Consider the following 24,445-nt stretch of genomic DNA (forward strand, 5'->3'; position numbering starts at 1 on the left):
CATAGCCTCCTTAAACTAGCTTACTGTGTAATTACAGTAGTCATACAGCCCTTAGATCAGTGCTTCTCAATTATTTTCTGTTACGCCCCCCCTAGGAAGAAGAAAACATTTTGCGCGCCCCCACTCTCCACCGTGACTATAATTAGTATAATTTGTCTATGAAATTGTTATAAGTACACCTCTGCATAACATTGTATCCTTATTAACATTAAGGAAAACAAAGAAAAAGAAAGAAATATAGACCAACGTACAACAAAGAATAGCTTTATTAACATTGTTTTTTAGTCTGTAACAGAAAAGATTTAAAGTGCATCAATTACGCTATATGATGCCAACTGTGCTCGCTGGTTTACTGAAGTAGCATTCACAAAGCGGGATGATTGTTGCCAATATTCAACACGTTTTCGCTGAAAAAACTCAAGCGGCTTATCAGCGTGACTGGGGTGTAATGTCTTTAAGTGAGGGTTAAGGTTAACCAGGGTTAGGGTTATCAACGTGACTGGGGTGTAATGTCTTTAAGTGATGCCTTAATTTATTTGGCTTCATGCTGTCCGCTGCCAACATTTTTAGACACCGTAAACACACCGGTCTTTCCTCGTCTCCCACCGTAGTCACAGTGAAGCCAAGCGCTATATATGCTTCATCATATTTCCTCGTCTTAGCTTTCGGGAGACTTTTGTTTGTCTCATTATCTCCGTCTCCCTCCGCCTTTCTTTTGATCATCATTAACCATTATAAATGATTATTACTTGTTAGAGATTGTGCTCTTTAGGTAGTTTTAGTGTAAATCTTTATAACTCTCTTGAACATTCAACCTCAGTAAACCAAAACTCCTTTAGAAAGTAAAACATGATTATCACATTAGGATAAATGGTGCCAGTCGGGACTATATTACCCAACTTCACTAAAACATAAATGATATTTAAGGACTTGTATTTGGAAATGAATTGAATTTTATTCAGACAGATGATATTACTGATAATGAAATAATGCAGATTGAAAAAAAAAAAAGATTATTTTTTTGCTCCCCAACTTCAGTTGAACAGTCTGTTAGCCTCTTGGAGCCAGGTGAAGAAGTTGCTCACGGATGTCATATTAACTGTGGATGACCTCCACTTAAAGGACTTAAATGTCTCATCCTGGATGACTTCTTCATCCAACAGCACATCAAAAAACATCCGCAGCAAACCTACACAGACACACACCAGCAGAAATCACAGGAATAAGTCAATAGAAAAACACCACTGGCTTCTGAATTTGTAGTTCAAATTTCAAATGAACAAAGCCATGACCGTTGAGGTGGATGGATGGACACTTACCATCAGGTTGGTCTATGTGGACCACCAGCTGCTGCAGAACGTTCAGGACCACCAGCTGCTTCTGGTCATCCTTGATGAACTTCTTTAAGAGGCTCACTCTCTGGAGCAGCTCATATGTGTTCAGCGTATAAGCCCCACCTGACAACACAAACACTCTCTTCACACCACTGTAAAGGAACTGAACACATCTAATGATGGACCATAAAGTGTCACAGACTGGTTTTGTGTATGTGCTCACATAATGTAAAACAGACATCTATGTGGAGTAAAACTAATGAATCATGTTTTTGGACAGAAACAGGCTGAGCTTTCTGCCTCTATATGACACTATAGAACACTTACAGTCAACAATGACTGACTGGCACACTGCTCTCATCCATACCCTCAGAAACCCGTCTGATGAACGCTGCCTGTTGTTGAGGGTGTTCTGGGAGGGGGGAGAGGAACATTTGTTAGTTTCATGCCTACAATCACAATCTCTAGAAAAATCCAGTTTAAAAGTCATTCTCATCAGGAGTTACCTGGATCCACTCTTCTATTTTATCATTGACAGAGTTGTTCTGCAGGAGTCTTCTCAGTGCTTGATACACTTCTTCTTCATCACGGTCCTGCACTTGTTCCACCTCCTTTGCAATCAACTCTGATAAGGGCTTTGATGATCCACCTTTTGGGGTGGTCTTGTGCTCAACTGCAAAGAGCAACAAGTAATGAAAAACCCCATCCAGATGTCTTGCTTTAAAAATGCACCCGATCTTTTGGCTTTTTCAGTTATTTGCCTGGAATTTTGTTGACATCTTTAATCTGTGCTCCTCTGTTTAGCTGTTCATCCAGGTACACAACAGTTTCTCTTTGTTTCGGTCCCCAGGTGTTTCTCATGCTCCTGCATTCATATTTTTCTGGTGACCCAAAAGTTGAGCTGCTGCCCCTATGGTACCGCAGCTTCCGGTCTCCATCACAGTTGTGTCTGAAGTCCTGGTTGAACTTCCCTGGAATTGCTTTCTTCAATTGGAGCTGCTCCCTCTCTTCAGCCTGCTTCACCTCTTGGTGAAGCTGCTGAATGGTTTTGGGTCCTTCATCTGTCCTTCGGGGAACCCAATCGTTCTGAAGGCCACACATGAGATGTGATGAGAATTCAAATTGCAGATATATTCATGATATATTCATGATTTAACTTTCAAAGAGTCTCACCTCTCTTAGGGCCAAAACATCCTGCAACATGAATTTGATTCTTGATGACAACTTCTTCTTCATTAGGTTGCATATGAGGCCACAGTAGCTGTTGAGTTTTGGCTAAAAGGAAGAAAATAAAAGGAAGAAAAGAGTCCACTCATTCAGTTTATGCGTAGACAGTGTGTGTGTGTGGTGTGTGTGTGTGTGTTGCACACAGCTCTACTTACGATTTCAGTCTTGGTGTCAAGTCTTTCCCCACTGTGGTCAGGAGCTTGCACAGACACCCGAGAGACTCCTCGGACTCGTCCTTGAGGAGTTTAACCACGCACATGTTTATTATGGCCTCCGAGATCATTTTCAGCTTAAAAACCTTACTGATAAATCTCACGGTTCCCACCAAACACACGGGCCTTGTGTCAGGTCTGCTCCAGGTCCACCTTTAACTGTTGCCGATCGCCTTCCTTTGAGGGCAGATTTGCATGTATTTATTTAGGTGAAACACTGTTAAGGTTACATTTACCGTAATTTCCGGACTATAGAGCGCACCTGATTATAAGACGCATAATCTAATTTTAGAAAGAAAATCAATTTTGTACTTATACAAGCCGCACCGGATTATAAGCCGCAGGTATCCCACGTAGTAATATGAAAAATTAGATCAAAAACATTCAGTACCAGTATATGTTTTTATTACCATAAGAGATGAGTCACTGACAAGTGACAAACAGACAGGTAAGAAACAATAGCCACTCTTTTCACTTGTATGTTTATACAGAGATCCTAAATCCAATTTTTATCACCTCAGGATTTTTTAACTTTTCTTTTAATTTAATCCGTTTAGCAACATAAACAAATATATTCTATCGGTAAATGCTTTTTTTCTCTAACGGTGTCTGTAATGCAGCTACCTTGAAATATACGTTTGTATCAGCTACACATAAATTACATTGTTTATGCTTTTTTACTAAAACAATGAACAAGCTAAAACTCCCCTATGGCCCACCTCTAAAATCTTCATCGCGGTGGCGATTGCTTTTGCCTTCCGTCTGATTTGTACAGCGGAAACACCGTGGCCGCCTGCTCTCTGTGTGTTGACCCAGTATTCCAGAACGTTTTCAAGCTCGGTCCACCTGCAATGTTTACGTCTAAAAGCTTTTGTCATCTTTCTGCTTTGGATCAGTTCTTTATGCTGGCGTCTCCACCTTCTCGCCATTGATTACCGTAATGCCAAGATTACGCGAAAGGGGAGAGTTCACTTACTTGCAGTAGAAAGTCAGTATTCTGACCAGAGTTTTGCTGGTTGTTCCTTTTTAAATGTTAGGATTAACATTAACTGGTAATATTTTAGCAGGTACTTTTTTTGGATCAGGTTTTAGAAACCTTCAGTGGGATGCAGCAATATGGGAAATCAGGTCTTTTCTGTGAGGTCTTTCATGTTTACTACAATGAAAAAACCCTGTATTTAAATTGGGACTTTGATCTTTTGACCTATGCCCATTAAATTTTATTATAATATTTAAAATTCTTCTTCTGACCCATAAGTTCCTCAGAGGCCTAGTTCCATCCTACCTGGATGAGCTAATGACACCTTATCATTCCAATAGACCGCTCCATTCTCAGAATGCTGGTTTACCTGTGGTACCCAGAGTCTCTAGGTGTTACGAAACGGGTTGTAATACATTACCCGAACGCAGGCCAGGACACAGTGGTGGAGTGGTCAAAAGCTTTATTTACAGGGAAGGGGAGCACACATTGATGACAGAAACAGTCCTCCTGGACCGCAGGGGGATCGGGAGGCAGCATCCATCGGCGAGTCCCCACACCAGACGCAGTCCCCCTGGACTGCTGGGAACCGGGAACACCGGTGAGTCCTCAACCCGCAGCAGTCCCCCAGGACCGCGAGGACTCGGGAGTCCGGCGCGACACGCTCACCACACGAACATGCCCCGAGACACTGAAGGCAGAGGCAGTCCTCCTAGACTGCAAGGGGAGCAGGAGCAGTCCTCCAGGAGACACGGAACAGAAAAAAGGCTGGCGGGGTCCAGAAACTTGATCACCTGACAGGCCTCTGTCACCCCACTGGGTCTTGGCTTCCTCTCCTCTAACCCTAACCCATCATTGATTATGTTGTTTTTTCTTGTATAGTTTCTCTGCTTCTCCCCCTCCCCCATCTTTCTGTATTCATCAACAGGTCTGGCCAACTATATAGCTGTTGTCACAGCCCCTTTTCTCCAGTTCCCTCCTGTCCCAGTACTTTTCCACTGCCCTGGTCACACCACACCCTCTGATCACACACCTGCTCTCACTCACTGATCACACACCTGCCCTCACTCATCAATCAGCTCACCTACCAGTTTATATATTCTCCAGCCTCACACTCACTCAGTGCCAGATTGTTCCTCTGCGTTCATGCAAGACTTTCCAGCGTTGTTTCCCTGCCGGATTGCCCGTTGCTGACCCTGCCTGTCTTCGTTCTGCCTGCCTTGCCTGTTCCCCGGACAACCTACCTGCTTTCTGCCCCTGACTACGACTTCTGCCTCAGCGTCTCTGGTTCCTGTCTGCTCACCTGGTTTAGACTTCTCCGCTCGGCCCCGACTTCGCTGCTGCTCACCCCACTCCCCGAGCCTGCAACTCCTAGACTTTGTGCGGGCCCAGAGCCAGAGGAACGGACTATTTCCTGTGTTTCTTGGTCTGCCTGAGTTCCTGTTTGCCCGTGGGTTAATAAAAGTCTTTACTACGGTCCAGCTTTTCAGAGTGCTGCATTTGGGTCCTAACTGCACCCGTCACAGTACAATCTGGCCAAACATGGACCCAGCACACTCGTCACCACCTCAGTCTCGTTTGGGCCAAGTGGAGGGAAGGCTCCAACAATTTGAGGCCCAGCTAGCCTCCAATGCTGCAGAGGCTCGGGAGACAGCGTCGGCCCTGGAGCAGGCATTAAGGTCAGTAGCCACCCAGGTCCAACAGCTGGTGGTCTCTGTGTCGCAACCGGCCGCTCCGGTTCCTGCTCCAGCTCCTCCTCCTCCGGTTCCTGCTCCCCCACCAGGCACTGCTCCAGAGCCCCGGGTGGGAACCCCAGAGCGTTATTCTGGGGACCCAGAGGGCTGCAACCCGTTCATCACGAACTGTTCAATCCTGTTCGCTCTGCAGCCCTACACCTTTGCCTTGGAGGCGGCGAAGGTCGCCTTTACCATCAATCACCTGACTGGCAGGGCACGCCTGTGGGGAACGGCAGAGTGGGAGAGGGGCACACCCGCTCCTGCTCCTCTTTCCAGGCCTTCTCTGCGGAGCTTCGGAAGGTTTTTGGGCCTGTTTTCTCTGGGTCCGGATGCCACCGGGGGACTCATGAGCATGAAGCAGGGAAGTCGGTCCATTGCTGACTAAGCTATCGACTTCCGTACCCGGGCCCGGCTCAGTGACTGGAACCCAGCAGCCCAGTGCGACGCCTTCCTCAATGGGCTAGCGCCATATATAAAGGATGCGTTGGTTCCTTTTGATCTTCCGCCCTCCCTTGATGGACTCATCAACCTGACTTCAAGGCTGGACAGGCGCGTCCAGGCAAGGAGAAGAGAGCTACGCCAGGGAGAGGCGGAGCACCGGCCGTCTGCCCGCCTGCAAGGATCTCCAGCCGCCTCCAACCTTCTCACAGGGCCCGCATCCGGGGGGGCCGAACCCATGCAGGTGGGACACACCAGCCTGACTCCGGCGGAGCGAGAGCGACGACGACAGGGGAACCTCTGTCTCTACTGCGGACAGGCTGGGCACTTTGTCTCTCGTTGCCCAGTAAAAGGGGAGGGCTCAGCAGTAGACAGGGTGGACTGCTGAGCCGACTCAAGACTCGGCCCCCTGCCCACGGCCATTGTTTCACGTCCAGCTTCTGTTGGCGGGGGGCTCACACCCCTCGCCACCTTCATAGACTCCGGGGCTGATGTCAGCCTGATCGATGAGGAGCTCGCCGTCCAGCTGGGTATCGACCGGGTTCCGTTACCACATTCAGTTCCTGCCAGCGCCCTGGATGCCATCTCCTAGGGACTGTCACTCACCAGACCACGCCCATCCACATGCTTCTGTTGGGCAACCACCACGAGACCATACAATTCCACGTCCTGAAGTCACCTCACCTCCCACTCATCCTTGGTTACCCCTGGCTCCGTCGTCGTCACAACCCCCACATTGACTAGGCGACGGGTTCCATTCTGGGGTGGAGTTCCTCCTGTCACCAGGTCTGCCTCAAGCTGCCGCGCCTCTATTATCAGTCAAATCCATTCCGGCCCCCGACCTGTCTGCGGTACCCTCCGAGTACCATGACTTCCGGGAGGTGTTCAGCAAGGCTAAGGCTACCTCTCTCTGCCCCCTCATCGACCCTACGACTGCGCCATAAACCTTCAGCCCGGCACCACGCCTCCCAAGGGTCGTCTCTACTCACTGTCTGCGCCAGAAAGAGAGGCCATGGAGGTCTACATTAATGATGCTCTGGCTGCCGGGATTATCCGTCCCTCCTCATCGCCTGCTGGGGCAGGGTTCTTCTTTGTGGAGAAGGACGGGTCCCTGAGGCCCTGCATCGACTACAGGGGCCTCAATGAGATCACGGTCAAGAATCGATACCCTCTCCCACTCATCGCTTCAGCCTTTGAGCTGCTTCAGGGGGCCGTGGTCTTCACCAAGTTGGATCTCCGCAACGCCTACCACCTAGTCCGGATCCGGGAGGGGGACGAGTGGAAGACCGCCTTCAACACACCCACTGGACACTATGAGTACCTGGTCATGCCTTTCGGCCTTACTAATGCCCCGGCCGTATTCCAGGCACTCATTAATGACGTTTTGAGAGACATGCTCAACAAGACTGTGTTTGTCTACCTGGACGACATCCTGATCTTCTCCCGTTCCAAGGAGGAACACGTGCATCATGTCCAGGCCATCCTCCAACGCCTGCTGGAGAACTCGCTGTTTGTCAAGGCCGAGAAGTGTGAGTTCCATGCTACCTCCGTCTCTTTCCTGGGATACATTATCGGTCAAGGCAGTGTGGAGATGGACCCCTCCAAGGTCTCTGCCGTCACCTCCTGGCCCGTCCCAGAGTCCCGGAGACAGCTGCAACAGTTCCTGGGATTCGCCAACTTCTACCGAAGGTTCATCCGGGGATACAGCACCGTGGCCGCTCCGCTCACTTCTCTCACCTCCTCCAAGGTACCCTTCCGTTGGTCGCAGGCTGCCGAGGAGGCATTCCAGAACCTCAAGGCCCGTTTCACCTCACTCCCATTCTCCTGGTTCCTGACCCTGAAAGGCACTTCATAGTAGAGGTCGATGCTTCTGATGTGGGGGTCGGCGCCGTTCTCTCTCAACGCTCTGCTGATGACCAGAAGATGCACCCCTGTGCCTTCTTCTCCTGACGTCTGTCTCCGGCAGAACGGAATTATGACATTGGGAACCGAGAACTGTTGGTGGTGAAACTGGTGTTGGAGGAATGGCGTCACTGGTTAGAGGGGACTAAATTGCCCTTCCTGGTTTGGACGGACCACAGAACCTGGAGTACATCCGGTCGGCTAAGAGACTGAACTCCCGTCAGGCCAGGTGGTCCCTGTTCTTTACCAGGTTCAACTTTTCCCTCTCCTATCGGCCGGGCTCCCGCAACGTCAAGCCTGACGCGCTATCTCGCCAGTTCCTGGGAACAGCAGACACTGCCCTCAACCCAGACACCATTCTTCCTGCTCCCTGCCTGTGGGTTCTCTCACCTGGGAGGTGGAGGAGCGTGTAAAGGCTGCCCTGGAGAACCAACCTGGTCCCAGCTCCTGACCGCCTGTTTGTCCCGGACAGTCTGAGGTCTGACGTCCTACAATGGGCCCACGGCTCCCGGCTCACTTGCCACCCAGGGATTCAGCGCACTAAAGAGGTCCTGCAGCGGCGGTTCTGGTGGCCCACTTTAGAGGCGGACACCAGAGAGTTTGTCAACGCCTGCCCGATCTGCAGTCTGCACAAGTCCTCCCGCCAGGCCCCTGCCGGTTACCTGCAACCTCTGCCTGTGCCACATCGACCCTGGTCCCATATTCTCTGGACTTTGTTACCGGTCTGCCACTGTCGAGTGGATTCACCACTATCCTGACTGTGGTAGACCGGTTTCAGCAAGATGGCCCACTTCGTGCCCCTACCCAAGCTTCCGTCGGCCAAGGAGACTGCTGAACTGGTGCTACAGCACATATTTCGGCTCCACGGCCTTCCGTCGGACGTAGTCTCTGATCGGGGTCCCCAGTTCACGTCCGTATTCTGGCGGGAGTTCTGCAGCCTCATCGGGGCCACCATAAGCCTGTCCTCTGGGTTCCATCCTCAATCCAACGGCCAATCGGAGAGGGTGAATCAGGAGATGGAGACGCCGCTTCGCTGCATGGCGTCCAGACACCCCTCCACTTGGTCCAAGCAGCTACTGTGGGTGGAATATGCCCACAACACCCTAACCAGCTCCGCCACTGGACTGTCTCCCTTCCAGTGCGCCTATGGCTTCCAGCCGCCGCTGTTCCCAGCCCTGGAGAGGGAAGCTTCCTGTCCGTCCGTCGAGGCTTTCATCCCGCCGCCGTTGCCGCCAGACCTGGACCCAGGCCAGGGCTGCTCTCCTACGAGCAGCTGACCGTTACTCGACGGCAGCCAACCGCCGTCGCTCCCGGGCTCCCACTTACCTGGTGGGGCAGAAGGTATGGCTCTCGACCCGAGACCTTCCCTTAAGGGTGGAGTCAAAGAAGCTGGCTCCTAAATTCATCGGGCCGTTTATTATCGAGAAGGTCATCAACCCTGCGGCTGTCAGGCTCAAGCTGCCCCGGGCCATGCGGATCCACCCAACCTTCCATGTCTCCAGGATCAAGCCGGTTCGAGAGAGTCCGTTGATGCCGGCTTCTCAGCCGCCACCACCTCCACGGATTATTGGTGGGGGTCCTGCCTTCACAGTTCGCCGCCTGCTGCGCTCCCACCACCGTGGAAGGGGTCTACAGTATCTCGTCAACTGGGAGGGATATGGCCCAGAGGAGAGGTCGTGGGTCCCGGCCCGTCACATCCTGGGCGCAGCTCATCCGCGCAGCTCATCCGCGAGTTCCATCACTGTCACCCTGACCAGCCCTCCAAGATCCCCAATGCTGGTGGCGGTGCCAATTTAGAGACTCTGTCCTCCCTGTCATCCGAGGCTTCCAGCGACGAGGAGGAAGCTGAGACGGAGGCCTCGGAAGAATTTTAGCCCTCCTCCAGGGCCCCTCCACCCACCCGGCTCAGCTTGGTCTTTGTTTTTGGGACGTCAGGGGCCGTCCCTTGAGAGGGGGTTCTGTCACAGCCCCTTTTCTCCAGTTCCCTCCTGTCCCAGTACTTTTCCACTGCCCTGGTCACACCACACCCTCTGATCACACACCTGCTCTCACTCACTGATCACACACCTGCCCTCACTCATCAATCAGCTCACCTACCAGTTTATATATTCTCCAGCCTCACACTCACTCAGTGCCAGATTGTTCCTCTGCGTTCATGCAAGACTTTCCAGCGTTGTTTCCCTGCCGGATTGCCCGTTGCCGACCCTGCCTGTCTTCGTTCTGCCTGCCTTGCCTGTTCCCCGGACAACCTACCTGCTTTCTGCCCCTGACTACGACTTCTGCCTCAGCGTCTCTGGTTCCTGTCTGCTCACCTGGTTTAGACTTCTCCGCCCGGCCCCGACTTCGCTGCTGCTTGCCCCACTCCCCGAGCCTGCAACTCCTAGACTTTGTGCGGGCCCAGAGCCGGAGGAACGGACTCTTTCCTGTGTTTCCTGGTCTGCCTGAGTTCCTGTTTGCCCGTGGGTTAATAAAAGTCTTTACTACGGTCCAGCTTTTCAGAGTGCTGCATTTGGGTCCTAACTGCACCCGACCTCCGATCCTGCTGACCCACTCTAATCGTATAGCAGCAGCTTGTGCTATTAATGTATTTCCCTGATCTCTGCCTATTCTCTCCTCTACTTGTCTTCCCCCTTCTCCTCTCTCTCTACCCCGCTGGCCATCAGCAGGAGGGTCCCCCTACATGCGCCTGGTCCTGCTCAAAGTTTCTTCCTGTTAAAGGGGAGTTTTTCCTGGCCATTGTTGCTTGTTGGGGGTCAGGCCCTGGGATTCTGGAAAGCAGCTAGAAACAATTTTGATTGTAAGAGAGGCTATATAAATAAAGATTGATGGCAAATTTCTTGTGATAGGAACTTGTCTCACAGAGATGGAAAATGTACAGATTTTAGTTTATAGTAGCAGACGAAAAAAGAAACACTGAGAGAAGGTGGCTGATTATTTTCTGTATAATTACGATGGTGATTTACACTGAAAACACTGGTGAGAGCAACACATACATCTGGATGATTGTTCTCATAAGCTAAACATGAACTGCGAGTTTATACGCCTGCAGACTTTGTCAAACCATTTAGAGACAACAGGCTTGTCTTTTCAGAAGATAATTTGCTGCTGTTTTCAGAAGTGGTGTCATCAGAGTAGTCACTACTGGAGACACCCTCTGATGATTGGCTGTCAGCTTCAGAGGATGTACCCTCAGATGTTCCATTACTGGAGACTGTTTCTTCCTCAGATAATGAGGTAGCATTTTCAACTGAGGTATCTACATAAGAAGTATCTGTAATGGGCGTGTCTTTTCTTCATTTGTGTTGTGTTATTTATCTTCTGAGAAATCACTTAAATATTTTTGTGAAAACACACTGATTACCTTCTGTGAGAACTTACTTGGGACTCTGTATGTTTGGCCTTACTACAGAAGCCCCTCTGAGAAATTAATGTCTATTTCTGGTAAGGTCCCAATCATTTCTTTTTATGAGGGCTCACAGTCTATTTCCTTTTTTGGATTTTGTGAATTTTCCCTTCAAGGACATGATGGTTTCTGCTTCAGTGGTCTCACTGGGTTCTGCCTCGAGCACTTTTCCCTTACAGTACGTGTGGTACTACACAACAGCGCAGTGTTTGGATTTGATTGAATTGAACACGTTGCCAACTGGACATCAATGCAGATTGGAGTGGACACTTATACACGTTGTCTGGATTTAAGTGGCACCAGTGGCCTCTGCTGGCCCAGTGGAGAAGTGCAAAAACCTTACAGCACCTGGTATTCCAAGGCAGTCTCCCATCCAAGTACTAACCAGGCGCAATCCTGCTTAGCATCCGAGATCAGGTGTTCTCAGGGTGGTATGGCCGTAAGCGAGAGCGAGACCAAGAAAATGGCCTTTTGAAGATAATCTACTCAAACTTCCTTTTACCCTCTGTCTCAATTGAATCATTTTAAAACAAGACAAAGAGCGCGGCTGACTTATATTTGCTGTCCAGGCTGCACTGCTCTATAGGTAGTCCATAGGACAGTGGTGAGGACATTTTCTGAAACAGGCTTGTGCTTCAATATGAGCAAAGAAATGAGTGTCACACAAAAAGAACAGTGTTGAATCAATGCAACTCAGCAGAATGTCTATGCTGGAACTTTTGACAGTGTTTAATGGTGACTGTTGCATATGAAGAGGCCTCAAATAGGTTCCTCCCTCACTTACGGCCATACCACCTTGAGAAAGCCCGATCTCGTCTCATCTCGGAAGCTAAGCAGGAGCGGGCCTGGTTAGTACTTGGATGGGAGACCGCCTGGGAATACCAGGTGCAGTAAGCTTTTTGCACGGGGCCAGCAGAGGCCGCTGATGCTACTGATAATTATCCAGCCAGATATTATTGACTTCTCAGTATACTTCAGACATTTCAGTTTATCATTAAGATTAGATTTAACATTTGCAGTTAAAGTCAACATTTACGCGTAACATTTTGCATTTTGTGGCACATTTGGGACCAAGGACCAAGTCAGATAAGAAATCAGAGAACTCAGATAGGAACTCCGAATGTGGTCCAGCAGGGGGCCGATATACAACTCCAAACAAAAGTGGCTTTTCTGTCCTCCAGTTCAGATGGGTGATGCCAAGAGTCAGGCTTTTAAATGAACTCGAACCATATTTTGGTCTAGGATTAATTAATAACTTGGAGTGATAGATTGCTGCCACTCCCCCTCCTCGACCAGTAACACGTGGAATATGATAATTAAGATGGGTAGGAGGAGTAGATTCATTTAAGCTAACATACTCCTCCTCCTGAAGCCAGGTCTCAGTAAGATAGAATAAATCAATGTGATGATCCGCTATCAAGTCGTGCACTAACAGGGATTTACACAAAAGAGATCTAATATTTAACAGTCCACATTTAATTGTGATATTAGTTTCTCCAAGTTGTGCTTTGGTATTAATTTTAATAAGATTATGGTGATTGACCGCTCCCCTGCTCTGTGCTTGGTGAACTTTTAACCGTGGAACAGAGACTACCTCTATAGTGTTAAATATGTTATTGTTGGTGGATGAGGGTTCTGTGGAAGCAGCAGAGAGGTGTGTAAGACTACAACTCTGCATGCTGGTCTGGACCCTGGATTGTCAGGTTACTTTGGGTCTAATAAAATTAGCCAAGTTACTAGAAATGAGAGAGGCTCCCGTGTGGGATGGGCACCGTCTCTCCTAATCAGACCAGGTTTTCCCCAAAAAGTGCTCCAATTCTCTATAAAGGCCACCTGGTTTTCGGGGCACCACCGTGACAGCCAGCGACGAAGCGATGACATGCGGCTAAACATCTCATCGCTGGCCAGATTGGGGAGGGGACCAGAGAATGCTACAGAGTCCGACATCGTTTTTGCGTAGCTGCACACCGACTCTATGTTAATTTTGGTGACCTCCGACTGACGAAGCCGGGTGTCGTTTGCTCCGACGTGGATGATAACTTTACCGAATTTACGTTCACGTTTCACCAGCAGCCATAAATTGGCTTCTATGTCGCCCGCTCTGGCCCCCGGAATGCACTTGACTGTGGTTGCTGGAGTCGGCTTCACGTAGCGCAAAACAGAGTTGCCAATTACCAGGGTCGGTTTCTCAGCGGGTGTGTCGCTGAGTGGGGAAAAGCGGTTAGCCACGGGAAGTGGTTGGTGGTGCACCGTGGGCCTTTGGTTTGGGCTATGCTTCCTGCGAACCGTCAAACAGCCGCCCTGGCTAGCCGGCTGCTCGGCTTCTGCCGGGGGACCGCTAGCTGTAGCTACGCTAGGCAACTCTGCAGCAGTTACCGTCTGGCTAACTGACGCAACTCCAGACAACTCCAAGCTGCAGAAAAATTGTCTCAAGTTCGCTAAGTCTCGCCTCCAGAGCCATTAATAAACTACACTTTCTGCACCTATATCTGTGGTGTTGAAACTGGAGTACGATTGTGAGTGTGTTTCACTCCCTCTTGTTCAGTCAGTTGTGTCTGCTGTCTCATTTCTAGTTTTCTTTCTTTTCATGTCTTCCTTCGTGTCTTTTTCTTTTTCTTAATGTGTCCTCTAATCGCGAGGTGGACTCACCCAGTTGTGTGTCGTATGTCCTATTAATGCTTTTCTTCTAAATATTTCAGCTGAGTTTCCAATTCTGTCTTTCACTCTAACACATTATCAGCAGCTTTTACCAGTAACTTGGATTTAGCTCCTTCAGCATCAGCTGGCTGAACAGTATTTATGTCAACTAATCCTGATAGTTCCACTATTGGACACTGAGAAGGGTCTGGGGTGCCGATGGCATTCCATCATATGGAGAAGGATGCATCAAATCAGGTTCCTCCTCTTGTGTGTTTATCATTATGTCACGCTCTTCCCCTTGGTGTCGTGTTTTCTGTAATTCCTTTGCACCGGCCATTATTTTTAACCAGAGAATCATTTTATCTTGTTTATTCCATCATTTTCCTGTGAAATTTAAATTTGTATTCACATTCCAGATGTTCAGACTCCTTTTATATGTGGTCATTATGAGGGCAGTGGTTCTGTCGGGTGGAAATATTCCACTTTAAGATGTTTCCTTTTTCAATTTTTAAGTCGTGATCCATGTTCATTTCTCAACAAAACTCAGCATTCTTACAGTTAATTATACAGGCATAGGGTTTGAACTGGAGTGAACGCAATGCCCAAGCCAGTGTTGTTTTTTGGAATATTCTAAAGGACACTCCATGTGTACTGCACCAATACATTGAGGGTCCTCCCCAACACAAAACTAATTTTTAAACTAGTCCAATAACCTCAATGCCAAAACTGGACAACTCCAATATTCCCACAGAACCACTCAGGCAAGGAGACAATTGTTCCCCTCTTTAATATCTGCTGATTGGGAACCAGCCCCACAAAGTATTTATTTAGACAATATGTTTTCTCAGAAAACGGTGGGCCTTTAACCCTTAATTTCCAGTGGAGTCTGACCACTGTTACTGATGGACAAACTAACCATCGCTTTAATTGGACTCTAACCACATTTTGACAAACTTTAACCGTTAATTTAAGTATTTTAGTATTCAAGTTATGTGATTCATTTGAATCAGATTTATTCAACTTTGTTCCATCATTTGACATTAATACAAAAGGCTTTTGAAGTCCAATATGCAGAATTTTATTGAAATTATTCTGCTCACCTCTTATCTGAAACCACTGGTGGATGTTTTTATCTTTGTTTCCAATTTTCTTCTTTCTGGTCACCAAATTGTTGAGGAAACTCTTTTCATTTACACGTTCGTTGCACAGTTCGGTTCCTCTAGAAGAAATTGACAACAATCAATTCTGAATGGATGAGGGACGGTTAAATGAGACAGGCGAGCAGAGGGGGCAGTAATGCAGCAACATGGATGCAAACTACCGTTAAACCCGAAGAAGAAGAAGAGTAACGTAAGACGGAGGAGAACGCTAGGTGGGTAACTATCAATAACATAGATTTTAAAATTTGGACTTGTGATCAGAAAGAAAAGGGGGAGAGACGGACTGTTATTGTGTAGATTTTAGTGAGGATGATGGCTCGAGGGGTAAGCATTACAGAACTGATGTGTGAGAGTGAGAAATAAAGGAATCAAAATGCTAGAAGAATGACAAAAGTGTTTGAGAAAAAAGATACTGAAACTATAAAGGTTTGTTTTTGGTTTATGGTGATGGGTGGAAAACCGATGACGGGCTTTAACTGCCAGGAGTTTGGGCACATAGCCAAATTTTGCAAGAGGGAAAAAGAGGTGTGGAATATGTGGGGAGCACGAGTTTGCTAATGTGGGGAAGGAGTGAAACCTTAGCAGACATCCAAACAATAGTGTCCAAAATGAAGAGCTGGACAGCACCAGGGCCTCACAGGATTCTCACCTCTGGGTTTAAGAACCTGACTGGCAGCGTTCATGGAGAAACAACCCAGAGTGGCTAACCCAGGGCTGGACAGTCCTCATAAAAAAGGACCCTTAATCTGGCCAGGTGGCTGACATAGTGTACAGGAACATCTGCACTCAGTATGGACTGGGTCCAGGTGGAAGACACCCCCGACAGTGATATAAAACAAGCAGGCCAAGATCCTGTGGGACTTCCAGATCCAGGTTGACAAGATGGTGGTGGCCAACTAGCCTGACTTAGTGGTGATTGATAAACACCAGAAGACAGTGGTGGTGGTGATAGATGTAGCAATCCCACGTGATAGCAACATCAGGAAGAAGGAACACGAGAAGCTGGAGAAGTATCAAGGGCTGAATGAGGAGATGGAGAGAATGTGGGGTATGAAGGCAACAGTGGTCCCAGTAATAATTGGGACACTAGGGGCAGTAACACCCAACCTGAGTAGATGGCTCCAACAGATACCAGGAACCACATCAGAGATCTCTGTCCAGAAGAGCGCAGTCCTAGGAACAGCTAAGATCCTGCGCAGAACCCTCAGACTCCCAGGCCTCTGGTAGAGGACCCGAGTCTGAAGGAAGGAGGCACCGCCCAGGAGGGCGAGGAAGAGATTTTTATTTTTTTGTTTTGCTTCAACAATATAACATATTTGATGATATTTGACCAGATCCTGTCTAACTCCTTATTGCAGGTTATCAGCTACAACGGGGCTGACGATGTGGGAAAGAAGCAGTCGTAGCTCTGCTTTGGAACGAGCTGAGTCACTGCTGACTTCTTACAAGAATCAAACCAACAGCTCCAAAACTTGGCCACATTCAGTAAGTTACAACTTAAGTGATACTTGTGCATTTTTTAAACAATTACAAGGTGTATTTTGGTTTTGGTTTGTTTAGATTCCTATACAAGCTCGTCTTGATGCCGAACTCGATGGTTTGGATGACCTTTCCTCTGTCAGCTCTGGTGGTGAGCGAACAAATACCGATGCTGCCATGAAGCCCCAGACAGCGGTGGGGACTTCTTCAGAGGTAAATACCGGTGTGTGTATATACTGTATATGCTAACCACAATGGAAAGACACGTATTTAACGTACTCTCCTACTTACACGTATGGACCATTGCACACATTCCTTTTAATGTTTAGTCCAAACAACAAGTGTCTCTCAAATATGCCATTTTTGTCAGTGTAACAGGGAGGAGAGAGAAGGTTGTTGAAAAAACCTCATTCACCTGGCAGCAACAGTCTCAACATGCAGTTGGCATCTGTGTGTATGAAAACAATATTAAACATTGTATCAGCAGTTCTCAGCAAAAGCACAAAATTCTTTAAAGAGATCAGAGGTGCCTCACTCATTGCATTCACCAGCTTGGTAACTGGTGTGAGTGTGAACCCCGATCCTGCCCTTTGATTGTTTTGCTGCAGCGAAGCAGGTGGGTTAGCAACAGTTAATTATGGGCAGTAGGTGGCCTGCCTTGACCACAGTTTTTCATTGTGCTGCTAACAATTTGTGAGGAAAATCTCCTGTAAGTGATTTTTCTTTTGCAAAAAAATCAGATACAACCTTTGTACATGATCAGTAGTTTGCTGTGATCTTTGGCCACCATTAACTAAACAATCAAACATTAACAACCAAAATCAATTCCTCTTATTTCTGAAATGCAGATTATATTTTTTTTTTTTTATTCAGAGAGAAATTCCTGCAACCCCGAAGGAGGTGGTGAAGAAGGCAGCATCGGAGGAGGAGGAGGAGGAGGAGGAGTGGTCAAATTATCAAAGTGACTTTGTGGAAGCAAGCACCATGGAGCAAGACAGCAGTCAGATATCAGAGCAGCTCCAACAACAAGGACACAAAGAGGATTTAACAGAGGGCAAAGATGATGCTAATTACTCCAGACATTTCTCAGATGACTGCTACAGCGTTTCCTCCGCTACCGTCAATCACACATGTCCAACAAACAGCAGAAGCACCTCCCCCTGCAGGTCACAGAGCAGTTGTACCTCCAGGAGACCCAGTGTATTAGAAAAGATTTTAAAAGAAGCAGCGGTTCAGACTCAGCCTTACTGTCTTGCTGACACCCATAATGATGGTTAGTATATTCATTACTCATTTCGACATAACACATCAGGTATTCAACCTTACCTATTTTTGTCTGGGAAGAAGGAAAGATGTTTCATTGTAGTTGTAAATGTTTATTTGATTAGAGGGATTAAATATCCCTGCAATACTAAGAACAAATGTAGACTATACTGGCCTGATGTAGAGTATGTGATAATGCAGTGAATTACTTTCTGATTTGGTTTTTAGTGTCTTCCACTGAAGACATGCAGTTGGCATAAATGTTTCTGGTTTAGAGTCAGTGGGGATCATGGCCTACCCAGACCCAGCTCCAGGGGTCACATGTGTTTTCATCTGCACCGAATGGCAGAAAAATCAGTAGAAACTCCTCCCAGAAGACATTAACATAATGGAGACTGAATTGGGCAAAACAAGTGTCAATAGCTGAATGCAAGTATATATAATTACATTCACTGTTGTCCCAATTAGGGGACCATTATTATTCAAAAATGTATTTTGCTTCTCCATTGCAGTTGCAATAGGCTGCAAATAATTAGCAGGGCTTAGTATTGCAGTTGTGATGTTTATGGAAGTTCCGTCAAAGGAATATGAAATAAAAATGATCTCAGATAAATGTAAGATGATGTAAAGCAACAAATATTATATGGTCTCATTCTTTGTTTATTGTTTGTATGATGCCTGTTCTTCAGGGATACCTGGGATGGCCGTCATTGAACTGTTGAAGTACAAGCTTTCCATGACAAGAACATCCATAGAAAGAAGTCAAGACCTTTACTACGGCCTAATGAGGAGCCTGGAACCACCAAATTACAGATACATCACTCTGGCACAACTAACAAGGAGGTGATTATTCACTATACAGTAGTGCAATGAAAAGTTGAATTTCTAGCTATACAGTGATCCCTCGTTCATCGCGGGAGTTGCGTTCCAAAAATAACACGCGAAAAGTGAAATCCGTGAAGTAGTCAGCTTTATTTTTTTTTTATTATTTTACAATGCAATACTGAACTATAGAATGAAACCAAAAATCAAAACCTGTTTTAAAGCCCAAAATTTGTTTAAAACAATAATTTTAATATAGTAATACAAGGTTGGAAACATTGTCACTCGCGTGTTTCCAGTCCCAGCTGTGCCTCTTCGTCCTGACTCCGCTCCGCTGTAGCGTCTGTTTCTACTGAAGGCGCAGGAGTCTTTCTCCGAGAGAAGAACATTGTTATGGGTAGTTGTTGGCGCTCTTTCTTTTTCTGAGCAAGAAGATTTTTATAAACGGATATGCCACCTTCGATTATATTTGAGAACTGCAATGAACGACTCACAAAAAAAATCTGTGAAGCAGCGAAGCCGTGAAAGATGAAACGCGATATAGCGAGGGATCACTGTATATTTAATTGTTGCCTATAATTGTTCTGTCCATTTTTTGCATTCATCACAGAAATGTTTAGTAATAGAAGACAGAAATCCTGCATGGACATTGAGTGATAACTGCTCTGTTATTCAATAGAAACCACGGTAGAGAGCTCAGAGTGCCGGGAAGTACAAGAGTCCAGACACCACAGAGGCAGTTACAAGATTATAGGAATGGACCTCTATGAGTTGGTGGCCCATATGCCCAATAAAGACTCCCTACAAGTGCACAGAGGCAGGGACTGCTCAGTTAAATGCAGCACACAGGATTTGAGTCTGTGTATGGTTCATTCTTTCATTTCACTCTTTTGTTTTGAAACTAAAAAAAATATTAAAACATTTTTTAAATTGAATTGAAAATTGAAACAAAAAAAATAGTTTTGTTTGTGCGATCTTTTGAGATGAGGGGATATCATAAGGGCAGTGTTTGTTTAATTTTAATTTTTTTGTGTTGGGATTGACTGAAGTGAAAATACAGTGTGGTCAAACATTCTGACAGCTAACTTGCTCTAGCACTATCCAATGAATCGGAGTCCAATGGCAACATTGTTCCCTGGGGTCACAAACTCAGACAGGTCGTGGATGTTTTCTGTTACACCAAAATGCTGCAGAGTGGTGCTAATTTCAGCATGTTTTGCTGCTTTCAAAAAGTTCTTTGACTAAATCCTAGTAGGGCTCCAGTGCCTGTCAAAACAATTCCCAGTGTTTTGTGTTACATTTAATATCCGAATATCATATAAAATATTAACCTTAAAATTATTTTTTCTCATAAAGGTGTACTACAAAAAATGGTGTTCTACAAGCAGCTGTTGAGTGTGGTTTCTTTTTACTCTCTCTTTATACGTCCCTCAATGAGTTGTGAGATGTTATGTGATAATCTGTTTTCAATAAAATGGATAAAATTCTTTATATATAACTTCATTTTCTGCTTCAGATTCTGCTTCTTTTGGGGATTTTTTTGCAGATGAAATCTTTATTGCTTAGTGCTAAATTCTTTGTTTTGTTTTGTTTTGTTGTTTGTCTTTTTAAATAATTTAGTGCTCAAGTCCAGTGAAATTGTAGCATCTGTATAACACTTTGAGCTAATTCTTTAGACAGCAAAATGTACAAATACAAAAAAGGCTGATAAATCACTACCTATAACAGAGTGAACCTGATTTTGAATGTCTATGTATACCAAAATTGTAAATAGATGATTGGCTCAGTTTTGCTTGTCTTTGGCATACAGCTTAAACTAAGATTACATGTTTGCAGGCTCCTGTTGTTTTTATTTCTTTTAATTGGATGTTAGTAGCATCCCCTCCCCTCCCCTCCCCTCCCCTCCTCTCCTCTCCTCTCCTCTCCTCTCCTCTTTGAGTAGATCATTGATGTATCCATCAACAGGTCTAGCTGCCTTTATAGCTGTATGCTGGCCTGCCGACCTCTGACCCTGCTGACCCACTCTACTCTTATACCGGCAGCTTGTACTATTAATGTATTTCCCTGATCTCTACCTCTCCTCTCCTCTCCTCTCCTCTCCTCTCCTCTCTCTCTCTCTCTCTCTCTCTCTCTCTCTCTCTCTCCCTACCCAGCCGGCCATCAGCAGGAGGGCCCCCCTATATGAGCCTGGTCCTGCTCAAGGTTTCTTCCTGTTAAAGGGGAGTTTCTCCTTGCCACTGTTGCTTGTTGGGGGTCAGGCCCTGGGATTCTGGAAAGCACCTAGAAACAATTTTGATTGTAACAGATGCTATATGATTGATTGATTCTTATGCAAATAGGTAAGATGCTGCTTGCTTGTTTTTATTTTTTTGTTTGAAGATCCTCTGCCTTACTGGAATCCAGGGAATATGGCAAGAACTCGAGGCAGTTGGTCTTGCCCACAACGTGTGCTGAAGCTGAACATTGAAAGGTCTAAACATTCTTCTCAGAATTCAGCCTCCAGAGCTGAAGATCGCCACACCAGTCCCAAAAAGGGCAACTGGTTTAGCCCTGAGGACAATCAACATATGGCTTCTTCTCTTCTATTACCAGTTTGTGCATGCTTCTGAGCCTCTTTTCACAATCACCATTGCTCTGGACAGTTGGCCATAAGTACTCAAAATTGCCCAAAATCCTTGTTTCGAATACCTATAATGTCCCACTTGGGTGTGCTCCCCATTCATGCCGCTCCTTCCTCCTTGCTGCAGTTTCAAGCCATTCCCTGGCATAGTCAAAAGCCAGTTGGAGCCAACATTGGTGCTCCATCACCCAGTCTCACACCTTCCCCAATGACAGCTGTTGGTCCAGCGGGAAATCAACAGGTAAGTGAGGTCCTTGACTTGCCCAACTGTGAGAGATGGTTGGGTCGATACCATTTTTACTCAGTGTAAGGGTGCGCAGTAGCTTATGCAGGGTCCCACTGAAGCTCTCATATTGCCTGTTGCCTAGGGGATGGTAAGGCATAGTCCCTATAGAATTTGCACTGCTGTTGAACTAGAGCACTTTCAAAGCTTCTTTCGTGGTCAGAGTGAAGGCTCGCTGAAACACCACAGCGATAAAAAACACTCATTTACCAGTATCTCATCCACAGTAGAGGCCTTCTGGTATCAGGTTGGCACAGCCTGGGTGCAATTTGAAAACACATCGGTCATCACCATGTCAAGTTCTGGTCCATCCTGGGCCAGTTTCGGGAAAATGAAGTCAGTAGCAAGAATCTGAATGGGCTCTGCAGGTAATGAGTGGCCCATAGGAGCACAGGCCTGAGGCTGTATGTTCTGAGTGGCCAGTTACACCACTCCCTCACCAGTTCGGAAGTCACTTACATGCCCTGGTGCCCATGGTTTTTATGAAGCTGGTAAAGAATCTGCTCCTTAAAACACTCTGGCAGGAGAAGTTTTAGGATTTTCACCTTACCTCACCACCTCCTCCTTTAAGCAAGGCATCCTTTGGCACAATATGGCACAGAACTTTTGAACTGCTCTAAAATTATTAAATTGCACGTGCTCTCAGAATCCACATCAGCCACTGTGTACCAACGATCAAAATGAGTAGATTATGAATGGGCAAACTCAAGGTGTGACTTGTCTCCCCGTTTCCATGTTCGAAGGTCTTGCCTGTAAGTCTCAGGAACTAACTCATAGGCCTTAAGGACAGCAGACTTCACCATAGAAATAATAAATAATCTGTAGCACACAAAGGAAAATAGACATCTTGTGCTTTACTAGTTAGTACACACTGTAGCATCAAAGAGGGAGTGGACTCAAGGCACCCTCGAGCATCAACTAAATGCTCAAATACAGAGAAAAAACGTTGGATCTTTTTCATGAAATTTTGGAATGAGCTTTAAAATCACCTAAATCACTCTGTGCTCCCAAAACCCCGTTGGAACCAAGAGGACGCAACATTTTGCCAGGAAGTTAACCATCTTTAATTAAATCTAACTTCTGCCTCTTTAAATCTAGCTTGGCCTGCTCCAACCGCATTTTTTCCAATAGCCATAACCTTCTCTGATTAAACACGTTAGCTTTTTATGAATCCTTTGACTTTTTGTCACTAACAATGACCTTAAAATGCTCAGCTAACTTAGTTAGCTGCTCCGATGCAGCAAATTTCTCACTCACAATTTCTGGCACCAATAATTTTTTTTTACCCACTCATTCATTTTACACACTGTACAAAAATTAAAAAATAGACAATTCACAATTCAAAAATAGACAAACAAAACAGAATGTGCTCCATCCCTGTATGCACATGCAACACAATCCGCAAAGTAGAGATCAAGGCTTGCTTCATTGAGGGGAGGAGCCAAAAATAATGACGTCTGAAGCCTCGCTGCCTGGCTGTACCACGTGATTGCTTCGGGAAGTGGTTCAGATTTTGCAGTGAGGTTTTACAGATATATAAAACCCTCAGGCTACATTCACCTGCACTAGTCTTTTTATTTAATCATTTTGAGGAAAAATTACACGCAGAATACATTCAAAAGAATGTAAGCATTTATGTATAAAAAGTATTTAGTCATACATTTTTTTATAATTCATAGTCAATTACAACAGACATAACAGATGAAAAAAATCAAAGCATCAAAAATTATGTAGTTCAGATACAGCTGCTTGTAAAGATTGTACACTTGGTGGTGGTTTTGTGTGCACATGGAGCTTCGAGAAATTAATCCTTTCTCAAACCAATCGGCTCAAGAGGTTCGATGCCTCATGAGGCTTCATATCGAAATCCCACCAGAATGCTGTGTCAGGCAGTGCTTTATAACCAGCAGATCACTGTCAAGGTGCTCCAATTAGGTTAGCACCACCCTGCTGGAAACCTGCGAACCAAAGACAGCACACAGCAAGACAATGCCACAGCCTAGGGGCTGTCACAGAGTTAAATAAAAAAATGTCTGACATTTATAAAACAAACAAGAAAACATTCTTGTATTGTGAAGTCTTAATTCTATTTTTGTGAATTTAAATGCTCAGTTTCAGATACATTTCTACAAAGGAGAGAATGTCCAAGTTTTCTTCTTCAAAATCGTTAATTTGGACAGAAGGAGCTCTATTGGTCAATCATCTCAATTTGAAACTAAAACTAAAAGTCAAGCTGAACTGTCCAAATTTCCCAACATTTCCTAGTTTCTCATAGACTAAGACAAGTGACAATTAATTGCATCATACGATTCTAGAATGATGTGAACAAAAAAATGAAACTATATATTTACTACATTATGAATGTAGTTTAATGATTACATGATTAAACTTTGTTAGTCAGGGAATATACTACACTATATGTTACATGATTAAACTATGGTAGTCATTGAATGTACTACAATCAGCATGACTAAAATGTGATCACACAATATTTTTTCCTAATACTAATATATATTTTTAGACTAATCCTGCACAGCCCCTTTAATGACACAAAAATTACTATTTTAGGTTTGTTCACTTCAGAAAAATACTGTGCTTAGAATTTCAAGGTTATCAAGCAGAGATCTTCCTGTTTACTGGTGGCAGAAACCATTTGACTATGAACAGAGTAAATGAAGACCTGTTCCTCCTCCTCCTTCCCCCCTTCTTCTTCTGTTTCTGCTTCTTCTTTTAACAGCAGCTGTTGCCATGTAGTTGCATTACTGCCACCCTCTGGCCCTCTTTCTCATTTATCAAGTCAAAAATAGAAATGTTTCTTTTGTCCTGCCTGAACTCTATGCATAGCTCAAAATGTTCTTTCATCCCTACCCACCATTCCCAATTTCCTCAGACCATTCATCAATAATTGTCTTTCCTCACTTTGCCACCTGCATATGAAAAACGAGTT

The 24,445-nt window shown here is 45.8% G+C and overlaps 1 protein-coding gene, 1 long non-coding RNA gene and 2 pseudogenes across 6 annotated transcripts; 2 read left to right on the forward strand and 2 right to left on the reverse strand.

Annotated features, from left to right (window-relative positions):
• Window positions 1-248: 248 nt before the first annotated feature.
• LOC130528927 (uncharacterized) lies at window positions 249-1,383 on the reverse strand. The gene is made up of 2 exons (XR_008951453.1): window positions 1,320-1,383; window positions 249-1,189 (listed from the first exon to the last, which is right to left on the reverse strand). It is a non-coding gene; the product is annotated as an uncharacterized LOC130528927 (long non-coding RNA).
• Window positions 1,384-11,567: 10,184 nt separating this feature from the next.
• LOC130529377 (5S ribosomal RNA) lies at window positions 11,568-11,676 on the reverse strand (annotated as a pseudogene).
• A 333-nt stretch (window positions 11,677-12,009) lies between these two features.
• LOC130529370 (5S ribosomal RNA) lies at window positions 12,010-12,128 on the forward strand (annotated as a pseudogene).
• A 3,013-nt stretch (window positions 12,129-15,141) lies between these two features.
• LOC130528921 (uncharacterized) lies at window positions 15,142-20,098 on the forward strand. Of its 5 annotated transcripts, XR_008951438.1 has the most exons (7): window positions 15,142-15,247; window positions 16,390-16,516; window positions 16,592-16,723; window positions 17,384-17,783; window positions 18,049-18,202; window positions 18,463-18,616; window positions 19,275-20,098. XR_008951438.1 is itself a non-coding variant. In XM_057038748.1 (6 exons), the coding sequence occupies exons 1-6, from the start codon at window positions 15,168-15,170 to the stop codon at window positions 19,363-19,365; spliced, it is 984 nt and encodes a 327-aa protein (XP_056894728.1). In that variant the 5' UTR covers window positions 15,143-15,167; the 3' UTR covers window positions 19,366-20,098. The 5 variants fall into 5 exon arrangements, 4 of the variants coding, with proteins under 4 accessions (XP_056894728.1, XP_056894729.1, XP_056894731.1 ...); XM_057038748.1 differs by lacking the exon at window positions 18,049-18,202 and having other exon boundaries at window positions 15,143-15,247; XM_057038749.1 differs by lacking the exon at window positions 18,049-18,202 and having other exon boundaries at window positions 15,143-15,247; window positions 17,408-17,783.
• Window positions 20,099-24,445: the final 4,347 nt, after the last annotated feature.

Source organism: Takifugu flavidus, chromosome 7 (genome assembly GCF_003711565.1).
Source record: "Takifugu flavidus isolate HTHZ2018 chromosome 7, ASM371156v2, whole genome shotgun sequence".
NCBI classification, from domain to species: Eukaryota; Metazoa; Chordata; class Actinopteri; order Tetraodontiformes; family Tetraodontidae; genus Takifugu; species Takifugu flavidus.